The sequence below is a fragment of the Pterocles gutturalis genome, unplaced genomic scaffold (assembly GCF_000699245.1).
Source record: "Pterocles gutturalis isolate BGI_N339 unplaced genomic scaffold, ASM69924v1 scaffold4887, whole genome shotgun sequence".
Taxonomy (NCBI): domain Eukaryota; kingdom Metazoa; phylum Chordata; class Aves; order Pterocliformes; family Pteroclidae; genus Pterocles; species Pterocles gutturalis.
The window spans coordinates 57,179-83,931 of NW_010110050.1; the positions used below are offsets into that span (position 1 = coordinate 57,179).

Below are 26,753 nucleotides of genomic sequence, written 5' to 3' on the forward strand. Positions count from 1 at the left end.
CACTTGAGTGGACTATAGGAAGGATGATTCTTTTAAATAGAAACAACATTTCACTAGTGGAAAAGGCCCAACATCAAAAAACAAGTCAGCAACACAAAGTTCTAAGAGAAGGGCAAACAAATGATGGGGAGAAAATATCCAATTCCACTGCTAGCAGCAAAGAAGGGGTGTCCTGCTTCCCTCCGTCATTCTGCTGCAACAGAGAACAACATGGGCCTTGATGAGACAGGCCTGCTCCCAAGGGTGTGTTGTTTTCCACTTGGACTCCTCTTATTTATGTCTAAAGTCACCCTGAGACCAGGCTCAAAAGCTGCCTGTTCCGCGTTCCCATTCAGGTTTCTTTCTCTCTCCTGGCTGTGGCTTGACAATCCAATTGTGCACTAGCGTGCGTCATTGCAGCAGAACGCCTTCTCCACACGCTCCCGGCTTTTGAACAGGGAAAAGAATACAAGGGCAATTACTTTCAACTCCCAAATGCTGCTTAACCCAGCAGCTAGGAGAGTGGCTCACAGCACCTTTCTTTTAGCACTTCTATGGGTCATTACCCTGCTGGGATTAGAAGCCTCTCTTTCCTGGCCATACGCACCTTACCCCATCACCTGCCTCTCTTGTCTTTTCCCCAGGCACTAATGAAATTACCACTGAAGCTGATTACAAGTAGGGGTGGAGCACTTTGACCAATGAACCCACTCCCGTACACGTGGTTGACCTTTAATGATCCAGCTCTGTGGATGTGTGGAGTTTAAATTGGTTTTTTAAAAGCCTGTCCCACAAGGAATCTGTAGTTTCATTTGCCATCAAAACGTGACCCCTGCTGGAAGTCAAGGGACGTGACTTTGACTTAATACAGCAGCAACCCCAGCACAGAGAGTATAATAATGTGATTAATGTGACACATCACAGCTGTCACCGATTGCAGGAAATCGCAGATAACTAAAAAATAGTTGGCTTAAAAAGACTTTTTAAAGTATTCACCCAACTGCAAACTTAATTTTTTTTTTTTTATATCTGTGGGATTAGGTTTGACAGAATTGCAGGAACCTGTGAGGTTTTGTGCAAGGTTGTGTTTGTGTTCCTTTTTTAATTGCGATTTTTGGATATTAGAATATCAACAGATTCCAGGAAGTTCTCCAAAAACTAAAGGGAGCAGCAATGCAGTTCAGAATGTAGTTTGTGCCTAGATGTGTACCACAGTTTGACATTTTCTCAGTAGCATAATATTTAAATAAAAACAAAGAGAGTGTCAGGCTGGTAGGACTTTTTTAAACATATGTCTGATTTACTGTGTAAGGAAAATAAATTCCATTTGTGAAGGACCCGGGTCTGCTACAGTTCCCACGTGCGCTGAATCAGTTTTCTGCTGGCCTGTGTCTTTTAAAATGGCCCAGCTGGAGTGAGTGTCACTGCCTGTGAAGTTAGATGATGTTGATGTGTAGATGACAAATATCTTGCAGGAGCAGGTATGTCTGAAATGAAACGTCTGTCAAACAGAAAAAGGTGCATGTACGGTAGGACAGTTCCTGGGATGTAAAGGTAGAGGAGGTGGGTATGTACCAGAAGGCTGATTAAGAACTGAAAAACGAGATGTGGCTTCTGGGAGCAGAGAGGGTGTTAGCAGCAGAGGCCGTCGTTGTGTCCTGAAATCCATGTTAGAATCTAGTAACGCCGTCTGGGCCTCGTGGGCACACCCTCTGGGGAGCAAGCAGAGGTAGCCAGTCACTTATGGCAGGTGTTACCCTTGATTCTTGTTGCCGAACCACAAAAGATATTCTGGTAGAAAGAGTTTGTAGTAAGTTCTTGCCATTACAGTGGCCATGCTGGCTTTCTGGAGGGTCCTTGATGCTAAGCATTTTTTGGTTTGGTTTTGGTTTTTAATGGTATCTTAATTCTGAAAGGTTTTAGTAAGTAGTTCTTGTGGGCAAAAAAGCTAATGCTTTTAATGCACGCAGAAATGAGGATGTATGACATGTTTATAGCTTACATGAGCTATATTACGTATGCTTATAGCATGGTTAGACTGCCAGTTGGCTGACAAGTCCCAGTCTGGAACCAGAGCGAGAGCTGGTGTGTACTGAACGGTCTCAGAACTGGAGCCTGAACGGTGACTTGAGCAGAGTTAACTGTAAGGTGGAGCTCAGTGACAGCTGAGGGCAGGCTGTATTCAGAACTGGCCTCCCACAGAAGTTGATGTCAGCTTGTTTCAGGTGTTTGAAGAGTATTTCAGGTTTCACTAAAATAGCGCTGGGGTTTATACATCCCCTAGAAGGCCCTATGGGACTCCTGCTTTGATACCTGGTAGAGGAACAGTCAGTTGAGCATAAAACAGGGTCTGCCCACATAAACATTTGTTAGAGTGTCAAGGTTCAGTTTCAAAATAGGGAAGTGGAAGCAGCATAATTTTATAAATACTGCTTTGTTGTTAAAGACCAAAGACTTCCTGCTTTGGGATCTCAGGGCTGTTTCTATTTCCACTGTAAATGGTGAGAGGCTGACCATAAACCCAATGTTTACTTTCACGACTTCTGATGCTTTCTACATGTGCTTAAAGTATGTTCAGGTGGCCATGAGGTTTTGCCAAAAATAGAAATGGTGGTTGGAAAAAGAAAAGTAGTTTAATGTCAGCCTAATCTTTAAAAACGTTTCCTTCATTCGTTTTGAAGAGACCATCACCACAGTACTGTACCCATTTGTCATAAATATTACATGATTGTTACAAACCAACTGAGATTTTAGTGTTTGTGTTCAGTTCCTCCTTACAGTCCTCATGGAAGAGCATATTTAATTGGTATTTTTTTGTCCTTAAAGCCAATGAATTAGACACAAAGTGATCTCTGTTTAGAAAGAATTGCTCTGTATTAATTCCGTCTACTTGCAGCATTCACAATGGAAGGCTAAAGCATAACTACTCTGTAAGAATTTGTACAGGCCAGTTGTACAGTGTCATTTATTGAAAATTTACCAACAGTAAAGTGAGCTAAAAGACACAGGCTTGAAATTAATTTAAAAAATAAAAAAAAGTAAAATTTTAGGGACTATTTATATAACTGTGTAGCTTTAAATTTAGAAATAAGATGCAGCAAAATGAAAGTGGGCTAGAAATAACAACTACTGGGGAAAACCCAAGTGGCCATTAGAACAGTGACGAAATTGAGCAGCAATTCCTCGATACAGTCACAGGAGCTGTGAGTCGGTGCAAGGGTGGCATCCATCTCTTCATTTTAGCATACTTTGCAAGAGAGTAAGCTACAAAGATCGGCTCTCAAAGCATTGTGGGTCTGCAGCAGCTTTCTCCTCTCATTCTGACAGTTACCGCTGCTGAAGACAGATGGCTCCCACCAGCAGCACGGGCTGGCCACAGCTGATGGTGCAGTTACAACGGGAAAGGAAGGGGCAGGTTCTAGTTTTGGTTGGTTTTTTTTTTCCTTGTTTTACAGTAAAGCAAGGGATATGGTATTTAAAACATACTTCAGGAGGTGGCAGTTTTGTCACTTCTTTAAGTACAGAAAATTATATATTATCTGAAGATTCTGTTTTAAGTTTTTACAGAACTATTCTTACAGCACGTGGATGCAAAATAGACCTCTGGTTTTGTTAAGGTGTAGTACTGTGAAAGCGCTTCGGGTTTGCTTGTTCATTTAGCTTTTTTTTTTTTTGCACATCTGTGTCTAGAAATGAACCTGCTAAATACAGAATGTCTCGTTTGGAAGGGACCTCCTGCAGTCTAACAGTCCAGCCCTTGGTCAAAACAGGTATAATTTGATCAGGCTGTACAAGGATGTGTCCAGCTGAGTCTTCAGCTCACCCAGGACGGAGATTCTACAGCTGCTCTGAGCAACCTGCAGCGGCAGATCTGGTTTCGTATTTCTCTTTAATCTGGGGCGGACTGCACCTCAGTTATCTGCAATGCTGCTGCAGCGGGGAGGAGGTCACACAACTGATATGCCGTTGAAACCTCCTGTTAAAGACTTACCTGCTGTACACAGAGACATTTCATCTGTAATTGATGAAGCTCTTGGGATTAGAGCTGCTAATGTAAAGGAACTACTGCTCACCTGTCACCAGATTACCCCAGGTTGCTTCCACCCACCCCATTTGGCAGAATTTTACATCTGTTCATCTCGGCATTTACATTAGTGGCACCAAATTTCCTCTCACAACAGACAGGATTTTAAATAGAATGACTACTCTAGTTTGCTTTGATTTCAAGTTTAAAACTACTGTCGCAGTGTGAACCTTTATACACTTTCACGAGCCTTAGCACTCTGAAAAGGACCCCGACAAAACGATAGCTTTAGCAGCAGGCAGCAAATCGAAAAGGCAGGCAGGCATGGGGTTAATTCGGGGAACGCAGCAGTGTGTGTCTCTAAAGCAAATAAATATTTAAAGAGCCTTTAAATTCATTTCAGTTCGATTCATACATATCACATGGCATCTACACCTAGTACTGCAATCCCTCCTTTGCCAGGAATGCTAAAACTTAGGAGTTAAAAGAAAATACTCATCAGAATAAAACTCCACCAGCAGTTTCAGTAATTCAATAATTTATTCATCTAAAAAAGTGTGTAAAAGTATATAGCTCTCATCCACAAGGTATATATGAATGACATTTAAAATGGAGGTCTTTATTATTATTGTTTCTTTTTATCAAAGTCTTTTTTAGTGTATTGTACCAGCGATATACTGTAGATTTAAAATGAACTTCACATTTTTTTTTGTTTTCTTTCAAATTGTCAGCTATATATAAAAGAAGCTCACTGCAAAATGCTCAGAGAAAAAAAAAAAAAAAAAACCAAAAACAAAACCGAAAAGAAATTCAGAACTCCCCAGAAATGTACAGCTTTTACATTTAAAAAAGGTTCTGAAATATACATACAAGCATGCTGGACATTCCCCACCCCCTCCCTCTCCCTTTAGCTCAAACAACTGTAATAATAATTCTGATTTAGGCATGAATTTCCAAAGTTAGAAATTAAAAAAAAATAAAATAACTTTCTTCACTCTGTAGGAAAGCCAGGGCTTGTACATTTCAGATTAATTCAGTAAAAAACTCACAAGTAAAATAATGCATATTTAAGGGAAATATTATACAGAACTTTTCACACTGAAGTACATAAGATTTTTCTTTAAAATCTATTGCCATTCATTTATTTTGCACAAAAACGTATAAATATGTCACCAGCTTCTCTTAACTTAAAAAAATTAAATAAAAGACACCAGATGAAAACTACTCCTTGCTGCCCTTTTTTTATTTTTAATTTTTGCTTAGAACCAGGTTTCTGGGGAAGAAACACCCCTGGATAAAAACGGCCCATTTAAAAAGAACAAACAAAATAATAATCCAAAGTTCAGATGAATCCTGGGAACAAATAACCCCAAATGGTAAAAGATTACAAATGTCTGCTTTACATTTTTTTCCTCCCCAAGTTAATTTTTTTATACAAGTTTACAATCTTCATCTTTTTATGCTCTTCAAAAGGCCTTGAGAATTTTCTTTTCTGATTAAGAAAAAATAGTACTGCAATATTTTTAAAGTCAATTTTACACTGTACACATTAGATACAAATGGTTTGATATCAGATTTTTTTTTTTTTAACCTATACATTGCAAAGAGGATACCCACATGGGAGGTTTGGTGCAGAGAATGAAATAATCCATTTACAGGTTAGTTCTCTGACTTCACCTTCTCGTTACACAAGCAATTCTTTTTTTTTTTTAATTTTATATAATTTGTTTTAAATGTTACATTATCTCAAGAAAAATACTTTTTAAAATCATAGAATTTTCATTTTTTTAAACCAGAACATGAAAGTCTTTTGGAAGAACTTTAAAATTTGTAGTTTTTTCTCCACAGATAGATAACTAGGTCACACAGCCTGATCAAAGTGCCCGACCCCTCACATAAGGCAGTCCATGCCTGCTGCACAGTGCAACAACAAACATTAGAAAAAGGAGTTTAAATATAAACCCCTTGAAGCCTGGAATGAAGGAGTCATAAAAATACTTCAATTAGCCATTAACCTTTAAAATGGCAATCATTTTACTAAACAAAGTAACTTTTCCACCACAGTGGTATAACTTCAAGTACTAATTTAATGATATAATTTTTAAAAATTATTTCTTTGAAATAATATTCCTATAGTCAGAAAAAATACACCAGATTTGTAACTGATTTAGTGTAAACAAAACCCATATTTTTGGATATGTACATGGACGAGTCTGCCCAGAATTAAAGGGCGACTTGGGTTTCAGTAAATATTTTCTAGCATCACTAAATTTCCTGGAAATATATTTCAATCATAGCTCTACAATAGATTAATTTACCACTTTCCATTTGCCCTTACATTGGGCTTTAAAGTATTTTTCCTCCCTACCTCTCACTCACTCTTCTTCCATTAGGTAGTGTTATCCTTCATTAAACACTGGCCATTTCTCGCTTTAACCAGGCTAAAAACAGGTGAGAATTCCTTACAAGTATAGCCTTCCCAGAAAACGCTTCCCTTCCCAGCTTGGACTTGGATTGTTATTAGCTTCACTTTTGATTTCTAGGTCAGAAGAGTGAGAGGTATGTAGATAAATAACCCTACAGTGGAACGGAGCTGGATTTTTAAGATATTCTACTGTTCCTGGTCCTTTATAATTTAATCCCTCCCCTCCCCAAAGCTAAAAATAAATAAAATATCTCCAGACCATTCATATCTACATGGACAGGTAACAAATGCATGCATTCATCCCAATCCACCCTGACAGGAACTCCAGGTAGACAGAAAACTCCAATATTTATACGAGACTACAACTGTGTGTTTGGTTGGTGGTTTGGTGTTTTTTTTTCTTTTCTTTCTCCTGCAAAGTCCCAGTTTATGACGATCAAGCAACAAAATAAGTTTTGGACAACCCAAATGGGTCACTACAAAGTATTTTTACTTGCAGGGCTGAAACTGCTCTTGGTTGTTTGTCAGAGTTCCAAATGCAAAAAGATACTGTAGTCTTCCTTAAAAAAATAAAATATTAAAAAAAAAAAAAAAATCACACTGACCAGTAGTTACTGGGCCACCAAACTAACACTGGCTTGAGGTTACTCTGTGTTCACTGTTCTTGGATGTTCCCAGATTTTGGACTGAAGCTGCCAGAGATGTCAATGGGTAGGTTAGTTTTGAACACTGCAGAATTCACATGTGCTTTTGGAGGAACAGAAGCACAGCACAGGACTGGTCTGAAGAGAAGCAAAATTGTGATCTTTGCAGACTGTGGCACGTTTCTCAGGTGGAGGGGAGAGTAAGCCCGAAGAACAAGTGCTTTTCTATCTATTAAAGTATGTTCATGATGGCATTGTACAACTGAGTGAGCACCACGAAGTGGACAGGAAGGCAGGAGCTGCGATCCTGAGTGGCAGGGTTACACGTAAGCCAGGACAGTGCATTGTACTGCTCCAAAACGAACCTGCAAAAGAGAAATGCACAGAGAAATGAAACTGGAACTGTTTACTCCTTTGATAAGATAAAGGAGAAGAAATAATAAAGCTAAGAAATAATTTTCCCAGGTTGAAAAGGAAAGGTCCCTTGGAAATTTCAGAGCTCTGTCCCTACACCTTAGGGTGGAAATGCAAAACCTAAAAGGCATTACCTCAAGACATCTGATGTAGTTTTAGAGTCAAGGGGGTGAGGAACTCGCTGAGAATTTCTGGCAGGTAGAAGCTCATCTGTCTGCGCTACAGAGATATGGTGATGTAATGAGGCCTGTGTAAATGGAAAAAAGCACAAATTAACTCTTCATATAGCAAGTACTTCTAAAGATTCGTGGTCAACAAATATATTCTGAATTGTCCCAGGGCAGCATGGAAAATCAGCAATTCTTTGTTGGACCCACTGTGACCATGTGTACTTCCAGGTTCCATAGTGATTACATTTTTGAATAAACTGACTTCTCTTTTTGACTGGAATCAAGGATCTTTAAAGACAAATACTGAATTCTATTCTTAATTTTAGTCATGGAAGAAGTGATGAGGGAAAACACTTGGGATGTAGTAGAGGTTCTTTTAGTATTTTGGTAACAAGCCATTCTGATTCTTCACACTCTCCCAGTGGGAGACTCATCCCAGAGAACCACACAGAGGTGGTGTTTCCGCCAGCAGTGCAGCCTTTGTCCTGCTCTTTGCTGTTACACCTTCTCAATCTGTCTCATCTTTCTTCTAGAGCAAGGCTTGTGCGCTAGTTTATACAGGAGTAGGAAAGGGATTTCATATTGGTCCCATGCTGGGGGTAGAGCAACCACGTAAGCCTTTCAAGCGGGGAGCCTAACACGCCACACAGCCTGCTGAGGCAAAACCTCTCATTTATACTCCTCCAATTATGGCACGCACATTAGAGGTGAAATACTTTAGCTCAAAAATACTTAATCCAGATCAGACAAGGATGACTCGAATCTGTATGCCTCACATGCCGTTCAAGATTCCTAATTGCAGCGCTGTGCAGCATAAAGGAGACAGCAGCCCCTGCTCCCTGAACGGTGTACAAGTCACTGCATGTATTCAGCCCCTTGCCTTTATTAAAAATTGTCCAAACCAAACCTGCATGTTCCAAGTCCAATTAAACATTTAATTCAGCCTAGATCTGAGAAAGCAACTGTGCTGGGCTGGGGGTGGTGGATGGCTCCTTCTCTCTAGTACAAATCTAGTATAAGCTTACGGAAGGAATTCATAAAGTTGCCTGGAGCTCTGCTGGCTATGTTTTTACTGCTGGAACTGAAAGAGTCTTTGGATTACTCATTCACAAAAAGGGGTAGTTTTAAGCTCCAAAAACATGGTGGTTTATTTTTCACATTATTTTGAGATCTCCATTCTGTAGGTTTGAAGAAAAGCAGGTATTTCAGGGAAGTTATCCATGAAGAGCGCAGAGTGTAAAGATTAAGGTTCAGTCCTTTGGTGGCGGAGATACTCTACTGACTACAAAGCCTGCCATGCTGACTGCGAGTCATTGTTAACATCAGTCCTAAAGTTGCTCATTTTGCATGAGGAAAGAACTGAGAAATAATTGAGAACACCTTTACTGTGATAACTGCCTGATAGAAATGGATGAGAGAATTTAGTTACAAGATATGCAAAAATGTTTAGTGTTTGTTAATTAAGCTGGGAATGGATAAAGTAAGTGGTACTATCTTTATTATTCTGTATGTTGTTTGCTCAAATAACTGAAAATGAAAACTGGGACACTTCTGTAATACTGGATACAGCTTTGATGATTCTGTTTTTAGAAGCTGCCAAACTATTCTGTTTTCAGGTAAGGACTTTAGGAATAGAGAATTAAGTTTTAATAGCCAGCTATCTTAAGCAAATGTAAACCTAAAATTGTATTTCTGTTTCCAGTATGGTCACAGTTGCAGTAACATGTAAACCCAACATTTTCAAAGAAAATTCATTGGCTATAAATACAGTTTGTCTTTTTCCCCCATGAAAGGATTCCAAGACAGACCTTCAGGAAGAGGGGACACTGGTTTTGTGCCTGAGGACAGGATGACCAGAACCACTGCGGAAGATTCTCAGCTTTGGCAGTTGATACGAAGTATCCAAGAGCAAGAGGTTGCTGCTTCAGTTCTTCAGGGGCTTCTCTGGAAAGCAGACGTTCCCCTTGGCTCTGAAAGGAGAGTTGAAAAGACAGGTTTGTTGTTTATATCCTTACATCCCAGTCCAATAACATTAATGTTGTTTACTAAGTACACAGTCTTTAATCCAGTTCTGTCTTGTTATTAATCACCTATCTTTTAGTCATTCAGGAATCTTAGTCAAAGGTGTCTAATCCCTTTCTTTTCCCACTGTAGTTGCACTCTCCAGGGTGATCCAGAATCACTTTAGATTCCCAAACAGCAGTGTCGACTTCCCACACTGAACCAAGTGCACATGGAATTTGATGCTTCAGAATAACTTAGATTCTGGCTATGAATCCGAACAACTTCTTGAGTGCATGCAGAGAGTAGAGCAGTGTTGAATTTAAGTTTATAAAGCCTCATAGCCTCTTTCTATACATACCAAACCCAGCAGTTTGCACTGCAGATCATCCCAACTTCAGCTAGTGGAAGGATGCGTTACACACTCAAATAGGGAAGAACAGAGAATACCTGCATCTTTATAAGCTTGGTTGTGTTTGCTTTTGCAGTTAGTTGCATTGATAACTTACAAAAAAATTGCTGCATTTGCTATTCCTTGCCATGGACACTTGGACAGAAGGTACTATGCTTTGGTTATATTTGTACCACCAAGCAGAGGCTAAGCATGGCAAAGAAGAAACAGCTGTCCTGCTCTTCCATTTATATCAAGTTATTCATTTATTTATATACTGTATTTTTGCAGTATTAGTTACTCATTCTTATATAGAGACCAAACAGTTATTTGGAGAGGAGAGAGTCAATAAGAAACTGGCTGTAAAGCTAATTTCATCAGCCTTTGAGTTGCTGCCTGTCAGCATAAGTGTTTGTGATTTTATTTCTGCAGAGTAAAACCTAGATGAACCTTCCAGACTGGAGCCTGTTGGATAGGAACGCTTTGTGTAAGTTTGCTTACCTCATCCTCTGTGTGTGTATATATCACAAACTACATTACCAAACCTTCAAGGGTCTCCTTAGCTATCAGAAAGGGTGACTGGCATTCCATTCTAGAGTACTTTCCTAATGTAAATGCATTTGGGTTTTCTGGAAACACCCCTTATTATTTTTCTTTTACTTATTTCATTCAGGAAAACCACAAAAGATGCCTGCGAAGTATTTTAGCTTGAAACTTATCCCAGAAGAACTGAGATAGCAGTTCATTTAATCCATGTGCATATTTTACATCAATAGGTTAAAAAAAAAAAAATTCCACTGCACAGAAACCAGCATAATCACAAAGCCTTCACTGCTAGTCTTTCAAGCAGGTCTTTCTCCAACAGTAATATCTTGATCAGCAATCAAAGGAAGTTAAACAGTCCATAAAGCTTGGAGAAGGCTGCAGCTCACCTGGCTGTGGGCACTCAGAAAGCAGAACAGCAAACCTTGGAACTGGCTGCTGAGCAATCAGGACTTACACTGCTAAACTGCAGCAATCAATTATGGGTTACATGCACGAAGGCTTGACCCTCCCTGACCCACAAGGTAATGATCACACGCTGTTGCTTTTTTAAAACCAAAAATTACACATCAATTACTAGGCCCTTGTTAATGGTTAAACTGAATTACTATGACAGGTTCGTCTAGAAATGGCCAGGCCTGCAAGCGCTTTGGTCATTAACCTTTCCGTGCTGTTCTTAAGCCCCTTGGATGGGGTTCCATTGAGCATAAGTTTTGTAAACTCATTTATGAAAGTGGTACAGAATAGAGGTTACTGAATTAACTAAATAAGAGAGAGAAGTTGTAATGAGTGACGAGTTGTGATTTACGGCTGGAGGGTTTAGTAACAGAATTTAAAACTTTTAATTTGCCCACATACCAGTCTGAAATAACCAAGAGACAGTAATATGCAATTATTAAGCCTTTGAAAGTAGGTCGGAGCATTAACATAAGGTAAGGTGGTTCTGTACTGAGATCACAAAATACAGTATTAGCATTTTTGTGGCTGATGCAGAAGTAATTTTTCACTCACAGATTGAATTAAGCTGACCATTGCAGCATTTTGGCAGAGGCTGCAAGGAAGCTACAGGCAGGACTTTTTGCTTCCAGGTGGTGAAACTAACACCATTTAATTAGTCATTTTCAGGGAGTGAGAATTCTTTTCTAAAGAACTCTTATTTATATTTGGAGAAATGCACTGCTTTGTTACAGAGGCTGAACGAGTAGCATCATTCATGGGCAAATCTCTTAGCTGTACGTACACCTCCTCTAAGTACCTGCTCTGTACTTTCATACCAGATTCATAGTTTCTCTTGAGACTGTTTAAAGCCACCAGTAACAGCCACAGATCCAGATCCAGTTACTTAAACTATCACAGATCACTAAACCAGAACTTCTAAATGCATGGGGTTATCTGTTTCTTGTATAAAAGTTATCCTGTTTCCTTAATAAAATACTGCATTATTTAGTAAGGAACTAATATGCTACTGCTTTAAATGTACTGTCTCTAGAATAAAACTTCTCCACAGGAAACTATGAAGTGTCAAACTTCTACATACTTGTGATGGGAACCATTATAAGAGCACAGCTAAATCTCCTACACAATTAAATATATGAGAAAGAGAGTTCCATCAAACATGATCCAAATTATGCTAAAACTGATTCAAAAAAATACCTTGAATTACCAAAAATAATTTGCATTTTAAGTAATCACTGGTGTTGGAACCAACTTTATAAAAGCCACTTCAAACAAGATAACTTACAAACACTATGTGCTCTGGGCTAATTTTTACTAAGAAAAGCACATTTGCATAAACACCCAGCACCTGCGGAGTTTCTATGGGTAGGGTTTTATTACTACGAGAATTATTGCCCTCCTTGCCTCCCCTAGAAATTCATGTGAACAGAGCTGTCCTATCTTCCTTTCTCTCAAGGACTTGTCACTTTGTGCCGGGGACATTCCATATCATTTTCCAGAAAAAAATGGATGAGTACAGATTAAATTTATAGAGGGTCATTAGATACGGCTCTGCCACACAACAATAAAGCTTCTCTGTCTTCCTCCTTTCTTCCTCTCAATTATCTTGTACATTAACAATTAATTTTAGAGATGTACATAGTCAAGGCAGAGGCATAAGCAGTATTTAACCAACACCTTCCATTTTAACCTTAACTTCTGCTTGCTGTTGACCTAATTATGTTTGAGAATATAACAGAAAAAACTGATTTTTTTGGAGGATTTGGATCATTTTTGTGTTTTATTTTAAGTAGCATATGCCCTAAAGTGCTACAGCCTTACCCTGCTATGCTGGAAGTGAGATCCCACTCCAATGCCAGATGGTGATCCAGGGGAAGGAACTGGGGAGGAATTTGGTGAAGAATGAAGATTCCCTGTTATTAAAATTCTAATGTCATTGTCCATGTCATCTGGGAATGGGAGGTCAAACATGTCATCTGAAAAGGAAAAGAAAGAAAAATCATTTCCAATGTGCTGTGCTCATTTTTGTCAAGAAATTTTTTGTAATTTATTACCATTCCCTTTAATTTATTATCATTCCTTTTTTTTTTTTTTACACATAGTCTTGAGACAGATGAAAGCAGAGATAAACACTTCGTTGTTTAACCCTTCTTAGTACCTTTGACTGCAACCGCACAGACTTGAAAAGCTGGCAGACATCTATTAAAATAATGAATTTTAACAATGGTCAGAGTGAACAAAAATCCTTTCATACCAGCTTAACAAAAATTGAACTTTGTAACAGAAAAAAATGATACCTGTCTGCAGCAGGTCACAGAAATCCATTAACAAAATACTTGAAATACATTAAACAAAACTACGTATGTTATTCTCAGCAGGTGCTGCTCTTCAGGCTTCTAGTGCTACACACCAGCACTCTGGCACTTTTGCTCAAAATATTCTGGGAGCAGTCCTAGCAGCAGCCAGGCCTGCTTCCCACTCACATGCAGTATGTTTTCATTATTATTTCAAGTACTGCACCAGGATTTCCTGCAATGCAGCTTTTAATATTTTACTTTTATCTCAGAAATTAAGTTGCATTATCATAACTTGCTGTTTTAATTTGGTTTATGTTCGTATGTGGGAAGGGAGTAAAGATACATTGAACATGTGTTTGCATTCTATGAGGAGTACATCCCATTACTCAGGCATTTGAAGCAGAGATTATGATACCATGAGTAAATTTACATGATGGACAGCTAAGCCATTATAAACACAGAGCAAAAAATTACAAGCATCACAAAATGGTTTATAGGGTTTTTCTCCTTCCCCAGATTTCTCAACCGGCAAACATGGTTAAACAGTATGATGACATCTAAAGAACATTTTAGGGGACAGAAAGGGACAGTAGGAGCTGTCCGAATTAGCTGGATTAGAACTGCAGACAAATTGATACTAGAACACATGGAGCCCTAAGAGTCATGCATGTCTACATATTATAATAAAGAATTTATCTTGAAAATGAATAATTTACTCTGCAGGAAAATGGAAAAGAATGTGTGCGTCTTGAACTAATTTCACTTTAAGTCCCAGTACTGAAATAGGCAGGTGGCTGTTTTTCTTCATCTTCTGAAGAGAAATACTGGATTGCAAGAGCAATGAATTAACTGAGTTTATTAACTTCTGTCCTACAACCTCAGTAAACAAAACAAAACTAATGTCATGCTCTGCTTAGCCCCCAAAGCATAAATGAGATGGCTAATAGCATAGGAAGCGGTTTAATCATTAATTAGAACAGAGTTAAGAAAATTAAATTTAACACCATTTTGGAAAACGCCAGTTCTTGTACCTGATTCTAATTAGCATGTGAAGCACTAAAGGGCAGGTTAATGCAGGTTAAATATTTGTCAGCACAGCATTCAGTCGGGATTCTGGGGCCTTGAAAGGACAGCTGCTGAAGTATTAGAGGGGTAACTTCCCTTCTGTGAGGCCCACTGAAATTCCAGGAGGAACAGATCAAAGCAGACTCTTTCATTAAGAATAGTGGGCCTTTCCTCCTCTCTACGCTGTAACTTCCCTCTTCATAAACTACTTCTGTTGTAAATGTTGTAGATACTCTTGGTTTAAATTATTTCACAATAATTTTTAAGGATTTATGGCCAAACAGATAGGACAACACTTATTTGATCTGAAGCATTAACTAGAGTCTTGCTGACACAAACTATAGGGTTAAATGCGCTTGCAAAAGCACACTGCTAACAGTAAGAATTCTTGGGTTGGTCCATTTTGCCTGCTTTATGGAAGACTAAAATTCTAAACCAAGTACCTCCTTTCTCACAAGCTTTGTCCACAGCAGGGCATGAAGCGAACCACTACTATAAGAAACAAGTCGGCCTGATCAAGTCACAAGAAAAAGCATTTTATAGTCTGTGCCATTTTGCATATTGATTTGGAGTAAATCAGTATGAGTATCTGAAAACAGACTTCAGAAAAACCAGTATGTTATCCTGTAACTATAAAGCACAGTGTTGTTCTCTTTAAACTAAATTAGGGTGGTATGGGGTCCGTGGGAGAACACTGGGCCACTCAGGTTGTTTTATTCATGCCTGGTACAGCTCTGCTGATGTTCCAAACAGGCGACTGAGCGTTCGCAAGTGTTTCCAGACGCATCCTTACTTACCATTAGTGGGGCTGAATCCATCCTCATTGGGGTAATTTGCTGGTGCCACCTGAATAGTAGCAGAGGTGGGGAAAACCAGGATGTGTGTACAGGAGGCATCCTGAGGGGTGTTCAGCTGAGATGACTGTAGATTCAGCGCAGTACTCCGGCCAAACACTGATCCCATAGTGACAGCATCTTCCAGAAGAGAAGCAATGGCAGAGACAGTTATTTGCATCATCTTCCAAATGTGTGTTCTGGGTTCAATTGAATTTCAGTGCATCTAAGCTGGGTTTGCAAGCTAATACACATGTTTAAAGGTTCTTACCATAAAAGGATTAAATTACTAGAAGAGCTTGAAATTAAGATCACAAGTTGTACAGATGATGTTTAGCTATCTGAATTCCCACACAATGCCTCACCTTTCCTTTTCATTCTGCTGCCCCTTAATCAAAGATTTACGTGTTCAATGATAAAGTTAGATTTATTTTTGACGCATGTATCTGTATAATTATGAAATATACCTCGCTTTGGTTGACATGAAAAAAAGCATAACTTGCCATCTATTGCCTCATGTTACAAAATCTCTGCTTTGAAAATTATTCAACTCAATGAATAATTTTCAAGCTTGTTTAATTCTGTTCCATGTAGTAATCTTTTATTTCTAAACTTAAAAAACCAGAGTAGTTTGGGAGGATACGTCACCACGTACATTAAAAAGTCCGTGCTTGCATAATTCAACAAGAAAGTAAAGGGAACCTCAAAATTTAATTTTATTTCAGCTTAACTCTGTGGACTGCTGCTTATAATACAACTCTCTAAATAACCCAAGCATATGAAAAGGCAAGTAGAGTTATCCTTCCTCCCATTTACACACTCCTAGTCTTTCACACTGTAGACTCTCACGGTGTCTGCAGCCCTCCTGGCATGAGGGCTTCTACAACATCCCATTTCGGCTGACGAGAACTGCTCTAGCTGCAAAAATGACCTCCCCAAGGAACGGGTCCTCACTTGGGCAGTGACAGACAGCAATCTTTCCCCCAGGAGTCTACACCCCCAGTGTAGCCTCACTTGTGGTATTTTTGGGAATTCCGCTGGCTCTACCTATTTTGTATCACATTTAGCCATGCTAGTCAAGGTCTTCTTGTTGAACTCAAAAGTCTCCCAAAATCAACGTGCTTATGTGATCAGTACTATGACAAGTTTCACTGGCGTTTAGACAGTTGGATAAAATTTACCTGGCATCACAACAAATGACCCCTGGGGCTCCATGGCAACTAAGCAGGCACTGAGGATAGACGGAGAGTCTGCGGCTGAGATGCCACACATGCGGCACACCTCCTTTAGCTGTTTGCTGATTGTCTGCAGGGAACACTCCCCAAGGAGGATACTCCAGTCTGAAATGAATACACGTTATGTTAGACCAGAACGGAGCTCTGAAATCGTGAAAATAGCAAAATATTAATAACACTTTGTGTTTCTTTAACACTGTCCTATTCTGGACTGCCTCCTGGTGTGAACAAGGTGCATGGCTCTGCAACCCGGGTATTCAAACAGTCACTGCGGAGTATTCTATTCTGTGGCAGTTTGCTGGTTTTCCCATGAGCTAACTGCATGACTCTGACAAATCACTGAAGATGATGTGTTTCTGTAAGAATAAGTCTTTCATTCTTCCTGTAAGGCAGATGAGGTACTTATCTGATGTCAAACAGGGCAACATATAAGGACTCTTTTAAAAATATTTTGAATTTTTTTTATTTACATACAAATCTTTTCCCAAAATGCACTGATTATTTTTTCAAAAAGGACTCCTTATTACTGGTTAACACTCATTATCAGTAGTTTTATATGCCACAGAAAAAAAATTGCATTTTTTGTTCAGTAACCTTTTTTGCAAGAGTTTTTTGTTTGTTTAGTTTAAGTTTAGGATTCAGATTTGAATCCTGTTTCTATTTCTCGGAGAGGATAACTGTTGTCCAGATCTTTTCCTAACACATGACAAACCCACGACCTCCACTGGGAAGTGCACTTGCAAACACTAGTTAACCTACTCAACATCTACAAGACATGAGGGACTTCTGTCAAACCCAGTGTACAAACAAACCAATACAGAACTCCAGTGCCAGGGCAGGATTATCACTCTCAATTTTCTGGTTTTAAAGGTTCGTGATCAATTCTGTAAGTCATTCTGCCCTGCACGTTAAGGCCAAGTGTTCATTCCAAACCACAAGCGGTGACGGTGCTGACATTTCATACCTTTCAACTCCCCGTGGCCCAGGCGGCCGAGCCGCCCGATTACAACTCTCCAAGGCAGTGATGTCATCTGTACAATGCCAATGCACCATTCCCACAGCTTCTGCAGACCGATTTTACGTGCAGACAGCTTGCTCCTCCTTGACCTGAAGGTTAAGGAAGAAAAAAAAAACCACAGAAATAATTGAGGACAATATTCAGATTTCTATTCTATATAATTATTTACAGGAGCTTGTACAGTTCTGTGGAGTGCCTAACTCACCTTGTAGTAACAAGAAGCAGAAAAAGCACGTGCCTGCTCTCAGTGCTATTATTGCAGTGATATGTAAATGGTGTCAATACACTGAGCAACATGCCAATTGTTCTTGTAGGCAAGATTTGCAGGTAGCATGTGTAAAACAGGTGTAACACAGTAACATTTTTCCTCTGCAGTTTATAGGTTATAAAAGTGCCAACTGAAATATTAGCACTACAACATGATCACATCAGCAGGATGATCAGAAGGGATGTGCAAGAAACAGATGCGAGTGAGGGATGGCAACTATAGACCTAGATATAATGTAAAAATTAAAAGTTTCTCTACCTGTTCGGTAAATCAATATTAACTATGCAGGTTTCCAACAATTCACCGTGAAGGTCAGTGCAGGATGCCAGAAGCCAACGCTGATCATGAGACAAACAATATCCAACAAAAAGTACATTGTATTTCTGACTGGCCTCTCCAAATGTTTCTCCCAGTTCCGTCTGTTTGTCTTTGATGGGTGCCAATATGAAAGGAGGCGAGTATAGCTGGATTGGGCTGGGCCTCTGCAATGAAGTCAACACAAATATCAGCAGATCTATCAAACAAGTATTTAATGCATGAAACACATAAACACAGATTTGCAGCGAGTACAGAAAAATGGGAGTTTGAAACAATAAATAAATTCAAGGCATTCAGAGTCAAGAGAAATACTGGGAAAAGGGCGGTTACAGACAATTCATTTCTGTTAGTTAAAACTGATGCACTTCACACCTTATCTAAAGTTTTCTTTTTATACACAAGGAAACTAAGGTATTAAAAGAGTCTTTGGACCGGGGGATAGCAGTTTCTCAAACAGTCAGGAGTTTACACCTGCTACTCTGTACATCCTTTTGCTAAAATTGATGCCACCTGCTCACCTCCATCCACTCACATGGACAGCATGATCTGATGTGAGGTACCAAGGACTCCAACTCTGAAACTGCTCACACAGAGCTCAGACTTCATGTACAGTTTCCTATCTAGGCATTAGGTATAACATACTTCCATGAACATCAGGCATGATGTCAGAAATTCAAGTCTGATAGCTCACAGTTTCATTTCAGAAGTGCTTTGGTTTTTAATTCATCAGATCTCCTGTACATGTGATACTGCTTCTCGTTAAGAAACAAACTACCCCTCAGAAAACCAACCTGTAAAAAAGGTTATAAGAAATCAAGGCCATTCAACACAAATTAATGATAAGCAGAAGCAAATTAGTATTGTAAATAATACATGTGCAGTCCTCCTGCAGAACCTGACAGTAGCAAGTTATTAAATCCATCTTTCATTTAAAAAAAGAGTCATAAAATCAGAGGAGGCTGAGACTAGAGGGGACCTCTGATCATATCCAGTCCAATCCTCCTGCTTAAATGGTCGACTGGAGCAGGTTGCCCAGGACTCTTGGGTATCCACATCATGGCTACTGGATGTCACCTCCAGTGACGGAGACGCTCAGCCTGCCTGGGCAACTAGTCACCCTACAGTAGAAAAGTCTTCTTGGGCTTTTTCATTTAAACAGAAACTCAGGTAAAATGGAAAAAGTACACATCTGATTAACTAAGTATGCTAAATGCAAGCTGCTCATGAAAACGTTTGCCCCTTTTTTGGTGTCTTTTGTATCTCCATAAAATTAAACATGAAATGCAAAGTGCAAGTTAATCAGCTTAGAGGAGAACTAAGTTACAGTGTTTTCTTAGAGATGTTAAGGCTATCCTATTTCTGACTGTGTCACTTTCTAGAAGTACACCACCCTGCCAACAGTGCAGGAATATTAATTAAAGGGAGGGAGATGCTCGCAGGGGTCTTGCAAGTTTATTGCTCTTCTCCTTACACCTCAATAGCTTGAAGTATGACTGTGGTTAACTTGCTGCAGAATCCATCCTGCTAGAGGGAAGCGTGAGGGGAGAATGTGAAGAGCAGACGCCTGGGGTGATACCGCTTTTAGAAATTTTCAGTGAGAGCTTATGGTTTTATGTCAGTAATGAAACGTGCTGATAGGCTGGTTTTATGATGATCTTGAAACTAGGTTTTTAAACCCTAACAAGCATGTCTTTATCCCAAGCTAAGTGTTTAATTGTTTAGTTGGTCCATTAAATCTAAATAAAAGTCATCGTTATCTTTCACAGAATGAAAAGTATTCACAGAAAGTAGGATGGATTATTCTTCTTTTGAAATCCCTGAAATTCCAGAAACAGGGGTTGAATATTTACAGTTTAAAAAACAGATGAAAGGTAAGCCCACTGAAATCAGGGGATTTCTCCATTACCTCAGGGAATTAATATAATATCTGTAATTAGGCACAGGAACTTATTTCATACATATGCATCTACATATGTATATAAATAAAGGTTGGACAGAAACACTTTCTTACAGGAGTACGAGAGACTAAAACTACAAAGTATCTCAGAAGCCCAAGTAACAGCTTACATTTCCTCTTCTTTCACACTGAACTTTAACATTTTGCTTTATGACTCTCAAACAGAAGCTTAAAATGTTTTGAAAGCAAGTAATCTGACATTTTTGTTAATATTTTCTCTTTAGTATTAGCTTACCTTTTCCCTTTATATTGTCATTGTCTTCTACACCTTGAAAAAAATACTCCTAAAAGTATTTTCTCTTTTTTTGATATTTGAGAAAAGTGGGTACAGTTACTATCAGGCTTCATTTTCTTGACACCAATACTAACCTCAGGATTTTTGAGGGTCATCTCAATGCTGGCAGCTGGCCCAAAGCCCGTGAGAGACTTGATGTGAATCTGTGTGGGCAACGGCCTCCTGCACTGGCAGTACACGGAAAACGCCAAAGACTTCAAGTGCTGAATGTAGAAAACCTGTTCATCCTTCATTGTCTGCAGCATGTACTGGCAAGGCACAATCTAGAGAATTCACATAAACAATGAAACAGGACTGAAAGTCTTCAAAGAGCTGTTCATTATTATCAAACCAGATTCACACATTCATTGGTCATTTAACACCCACGACACTTTGTGGCATTCAATTATTTGCGTTACAGTATCCGTAGCTTCCCATCAGGGCTACTGCCCTTTCCCATGAATGGCTGCAACATTCAGCGACTACGTTCTCCGCCACAAAACTGCTGCTTCCGTTACAATGATAAATTTAAGGCTGCGGAACCTCTCAGAAAGCTAAGACTCCTACTGTCCAATATAACGGAAGAGTCTTCTTACAGGGCAGCGATAACTGAACAGTACCAGAATACAGGCAGAGAGCTGACAAACACAGCTTACTAGAAACTCTAAGTGAATTTTGCTTTCTGTGATATAAACATTGAATGAGAAACCCAATCAAATACACAAAAAGAACAGATTATTTTCCCCACTCAAGTCTTAGTTTTCTGAAGCCCACTTTCGCATTCATACCACAATTTGGGAAGGGCCCATAGTTAAATACATGTATAACATTTATCAAAGTATATCACAAATAGTAATTACTAATGGCTTTTAAAAGCCATACCCTAAACGTGAGGGTAGTTCGGGTTTTGTTTTTTTTTTAATCCTCAGTCCAAACCCAAACACCTATATTCAAACACCTTATATTTTAAAAAAATGTTTTTCTCATCATCAGCCTCATTTGCAGGTAGTCTTTAATATATAACCTCAGTATTCTGAACTTTGTCTTTGGGCAGGTGTGGTTCCATAGTCTGTAGTTAAAATTTGTCTTTGTTTGCTGTTCATGTGGGAATTGGCACTATGGTGTCATTCTTAAAGAAGATTGTAGAGGACAGAACTGAGATTCTGTTATAATGATTTACGTGTTTGTTCTTCCTTTTCAGTTTAGTAAACAGCAGACACTCAGCAATCTTATGCTGGTGTTCAGTTTTATTGGTTTCAGAAAGTAATGTGAAGCAAAACACTTAAATTTACATGTTCAACCAGCAGGAAACATAACTACAGTAAGATTTGCCCATGAGGTTTGAGTTTGGTGGTTAAGACCCATCTGCACAACATCAACAGGAAGGAGAAGTGGCACAACATTCCTTCAGAAGTAAACAAAGCATAACTAAAATAATCTTTTCAGTTCAAATCCTTTTTAAAATCAGAAGTAATCCCTGCAAAGTCTTTTTTTTTTAATATACTATTGAGAAATAAACACGGCTGAGGAACTGTCTTGTCTTTTGAACGGTGAGAGCTTTGGAGCAGAAACTCAATACAAGTATTAATATTGTATTTAACAGTATGAGACTCAAGTATTTTCTTTTAACAAATATTTTCAGTAGTGATACTTAAGTATCAAAACTTATGCTACTCTACGGTTCATGCTTGAACTACTGGACCTCTGGTAGCACATTCTACTTACTAAATCCAACTGTGTTTTTTTAAAAGACAACTCCTTTATCCAAGAATGTCAGAAGCTGAGCTTTTCCATTCTGTATATGAACTGTAATAGATCTGCAAACATTTGGGTTTGATTTATTTTGAAATAACTATGGTTTGGTGTATACTATGGTACAATTGTGAGATGTTGTGCTGGTAACTATATCCTGCTACCCTTTACTTAGAAAAAATTCTCTACTATTTTGATTTAAACTGCCAAAATGCCACATATTTTGGGAAACAAACAATAAGTGCCCACAAAATAAACAGTGCTTACAAAGAGTTTGTAAGCCCATTAGTTGTCTCACACAGCCTCAGATACCATTTCAGTGTACAGTTTACATGTCCTTGTGTTTCAGACATTGTGGTTTCAGTAGCTATTTTATTTTTAGTATCTTCAGGTCTGACTCAATTCAGTTGCTCACAGTCTACCACAATATGAAGTTGTGAATCTGATTTTCAGTTCATCCTCAAGCCTAAAATATTTGGGTGACAGTTTCCCCATCATTTCAGGGAATGATGAGGTCATGATTACCAAAAATGACAACTGTTTTCCGTGCCCAATTTGAGACACTACAATAAATTCTAATTTTTTTTTTGTCATTGTAATTAAAATACTTCTAAGCCAAGTAGAGCATGCATGAATAAGGCATACAGAAATCATCCACATTCTGCTTCTTGCATATGTTGCACACGTACACATATAACTTGTAATCTCTTTTCTACCGTCCTCCCCCCATTTATTTAGACGGAGCCACTGTGAAAGAAGCGGCATGGCAAGATGCAGGCAGCCTGGGCAACAGGCCAAGCTCTGCTTCTGACTGCACAAATTCAATTCTTAAGTAATTCCACAGCAAGTAACTATTATTATATGCCAAGTTACATGGCAAATTATTTTTAAGAAGCAGATAATAACAATACAATAGTTAAATTATGCATTAAATGTCTGGTTTCACATACTTCTTTTGGATTAAACAGTCTAAATCAAGAGAATATAAAAAGCAAACAACTCAACACGCAAAGTAATCAAAAAGGAGCAACTGGACATGTCTGGCAATGGCAACCCCAGTTGCAACTTAAATAGCTGAAATAGATGTGGTGCTTAGGGGCATGGTTTAGTGAGTTAGGTCGTGTTGGGTTGGACTTGATGATCCTTGAGGTCTTTTCCAACCTTAATGATTCTATGATCTCCCTTCAGGAAGCGTCTAGCAGATATGATTGCTAGAACCATGCAACGGATTTGATGCAAGGATACGGTGGCTGCCTTAAATTAACTTCCTCATCAAAACAAAAGCAAATGTTTTTTAATACATACCCTGTCAACAAAATAATTTGTAAACATCACCTAAATTTTATGTATTGTCACCCATTTTCTATCTTTCAGTATAGTGTATGTATCAAAAGTATGCTGTGATAGAACGACTCTCCAGTGTGAAGACATGGAGGAAGGCAGAATTACCTGGAGAATGAAAGAATTCCGCATATTCTCAGGCAAGTTATCCAACATTTCTGTGTAGCATCTCATCAAACTCAACAGCCAGAAGTTGGTTGAGGCAGATTCTTCATCTGCAGTGTAGGTAAAAGGATCCACCATGTAGATGACAACTGCTGGAGGATAGGCATTGCTGTCCGCAGACTCTGCTTCTGTGGGAATCCCAATTCTCTCCCTCTCTGTAACACTACAGACATACACGTTGTTACATTCCAAAGCAAATTACAATTGTTTATTACTGTTTTTCTGTAAAGGCGTGCAAGGCTGAAGCAAAGGAGGAAAAAGAGGGGGGTAAGAAGTGATTCTTATGTTCAGAAGCAAAACTAAAAAACATGACAACAGTGATTGAGGAGGGATGACTTACAGCAGTTCTCAATCCCAAATACCTGTTACTAATTATTAAAGATACTTAACATAAAGTCTAACATAATCTCATGCAATGCAATCAGAAAAGATTATGCCTGCAGAACATGGAAAAGCTGAGTAGTATTAGCTCTGCAAATTCTCTTTTTATGTATGCACATGCCCGGTTTTTGGTGCTGTTTAGGGTTTTCTTTTGGGAGAGGTGGAAGGGGGAGAGAAGGAATTGAGAACTGAGGAAAAAGCGCCAAAGTAATATTCATGGAGACTGAAGTCCTCTGTTTAGTTACAGAAAAGGTTCCATTGGTATTGGAAGGAGCAACTAAACATTTTTCAACTTGTTAAACACTCACTCCTCCATGCCTCAACCATGAACAGGAGGCTCAACATCTGTAAGTGATAAAAAGCAGCTCAGACTGACTTCATCAGAACCCACGCTGCACTTGATAAAATGGTGTTTTGCAGAGATGCAGTGAACAGATGTCTTATGGATAACCCGAACTACAACAGGATGTGGGCTTTTCACTTAAGATACAGGAACTCCACAACATATATCATGACTAGTAGCAATATGCATTATTATGAGAGTAATGAAAAACATGTCCACTCAGGAAGTTACTTACATAAGATGTTAAAAAACCTTTTCCTAATTTTTATGTTTGATGGATGACTATTTGTAATCAAGTCTTTAAAAAAGTTGTGCTGTTAAAATTTATAAAGTAACAGCAACATAATTCTGTTTCCTTCCTGACCTCACAGTAAACCTATCTGCAAAATAATACTTGCAATGCAAGAAAATTAGGAAAAAATCCCTGGATTGCATATTGCACCTGTTAACATTGCAGGTGTGATGGAGCTGTCCACGTTCAGAGGCATTCAGTGCCACGTGAGACATCCTGCGGTACCTGACACACATGAGACCGAGCTGGCAGACAGGGCACAGAACCTGTAAGACCCCGTGTGTTTTCCTCGTACTGCAAATGCAGGACAGACGCGGTGTCCTAAGGCACCTCAAAAGGAACTGCAACACCCACATTCATGCCGTTGTATCAAGCTTTGTGTCTTGTAACAAAAAAAAGGGAGGTTTGATTTTTCCAGCTCTCCTTTTTCCATAACTGCTATGAACAAATAAAAATGGGTCCTGCTGCACTTACAACTGGTCAGCGCTTCTGCACATGTCAGAGCTCCCCTCCTTTCCAGGATTTACACAAGGCATAAATGTTATGAGTTGTATGAAAACAGCAGAACAGTGGATTTAATTAGAAGTACTACGAGTCATTCCAGCACTTAAGTAACTTACCCTTCCTGTCCTTCTTGTTGCTGTGGTGGTACGTTTTGACCTGACTCTGTGTCTCCTGGAGGACCTGTGCTTCCTTGCGAGCGCTCTGCTGTGTTTCCCCCCGTGCTGGTGTTTTGCCCTGAACCAATGTTCCCACTAAACCCTGGAGTGGAGGTAGTGGTCATCTGGTTAACGCCGGGTGTTGCAGAAGATGCTGACAGCTGTGGCACAGAGGATCCAGAGGATGAACTGCTTCCTGCTGGAAGGCTAGTGGTCCCTCCGCTGGGTGTGGAATTAAAAGAAGTGCCTGTTGGTGGTGCCCCAGCAGCCGAAAGACACGTTGAATTGGAGGGTACAGGTCCAGTGTTCCCAGGTGCTGTCTGTGTCTGGTTTGCTGGCGCTGGGGTTTGGTACTTGGGTGGTAGCAGGAGGCTGCTGTCAAGCTGCAGAGTGGCTAAGTAAGGTGCTGAAATAGCAGATGAAGAGGAAGGGAGATTAATGACAGTCTGTCAGATCAAAGCGAACTGCAGTAACCATAAAGTCATACAATATTTTCTGTGCTTTTAGAATATTCTCGGAGAATGCAAAGTGAATATAATCTCCATTGTAAATATGTACTTTGGAATCCATTCTTCAGGGTTTCAGTCCTTACTGACAGGAATGAAATGTCTCTGAAAACAGGACTGACTTTGCGGAGCTTTGTGGATCGAAGTTGGTACTGCCACATCATTACCTCTCGCTAGGTTGTGTTGCGATAACAGCTTTATACAGTGTTCAGCTTTGCAATCTACTACAAGTTATCTCTGTCAGACTGAAAATCTACAAGTCCTTTTTACCTGAGCTACAATAATGGCAAACTTCATTACAGTTATTTCTGCTCCTCAGTATCAGAAAGAGAGATATCGCAGTGACTATTTTTAACTAATAAATGAATAAAAATAAGAAAATTACAAGTGGTAAATCACCAGTAGGGGAAGTTTCCAGCACTGTCCCTGCCAGATGCCTCAGGTGTGAATTAAAAGCCCAGTTCCTCAACTGACTGTGCACATGCTATGTATTTCTCCATGTAAACCTGGGGTATTTATGTTTAGTAAAAATTCCTCCCTTTCCAGTTACATGGTAAATTAAAACTAAAAGCAGAAGGAATGAGGCAACAGGGTCATTTGGGATAGAGGAGTCCTAGCCTGTTCTGGCAAAATTTCCTCAAAGGACTGGGCATTCAGCACTCTGTAGAACTGCCCAGATAACTCTGGTAGGTTTGCTTTTTTCCAAAACCAGATCACCTGTCCTCAAAGTAAGCAGGCTTAAGAATTGTCACTCCTTTTTCAGAGCACAGGGAATAAACCACTTAAAAATCCCTGGCTATTTTTAAGCAAAAAAATGAGTTTGCACATTTCAGCTCAAGCATGGAATGTTTACGTGGCTGGTGTTTCATGATCACTGTCTGTCTTGCTGACCAGCACTGGCTAAGCAAACATATTTCCAATGATGATGGGTTTATGTCTTGTGTGAGTCATATACACAATCTATGTTGCGTTGCCCCTGGATCCATTCTGGAATGGAACAAC

General features: G+C 39.2%; 1 protein-coding gene across 1 annotated transcript in view; it reads right to left on the bottom strand.

Moving 5' to 3' along the window:
- Positions 1 to 6,683: 6,683 nt before the first annotated feature.
- Positions 6,684 to 26,753, bottom strand: part of MED13L (mediator complex subunit 13-like) — a gene marked incomplete at its 5' end in the record, with an annotated part of 94,175 nt that continues 74,105 nt past the window's right edge. The window contains 11 exons of the mRNA XM_010073178.1: positions 6,684 to 7,437; positions 7,621 to 7,733; positions 9,465 to 9,626; positions 12,869 to 13,023; positions 15,207 to 15,383; positions 16,424 to 16,582; positions 17,442 to 17,584; positions 18,022 to 18,245; positions 20,408 to 20,596; positions 23,514 to 23,733; positions 25,207 to 25,651. Of these exons, the coding sequence (XP_010071480.1) occupies positions 7,305 to 7,437; positions 7,621 to 7,733; positions 9,465 to 9,626; positions 12,869 to 13,023; positions 15,207 to 15,383; positions 16,424 to 16,582; positions 17,442 to 17,584; positions 18,022 to 18,245; positions 20,408 to 20,596; positions 23,514 to 23,733; positions 25,207 to 25,651 (2,120 nt within the window). The remainder of the gene's footprint in view (positions 7,438 to 7,620; positions 7,734 to 9,464; positions 9,627 to 12,868; positions 13,024 to 15,206; positions 15,384 to 16,423; positions 16,583 to 17,441; positions 17,585 to 18,021; positions 18,246 to 20,407; positions 20,597 to 23,513; positions 23,734 to 25,206; positions 25,652 to 26,753) is intronic.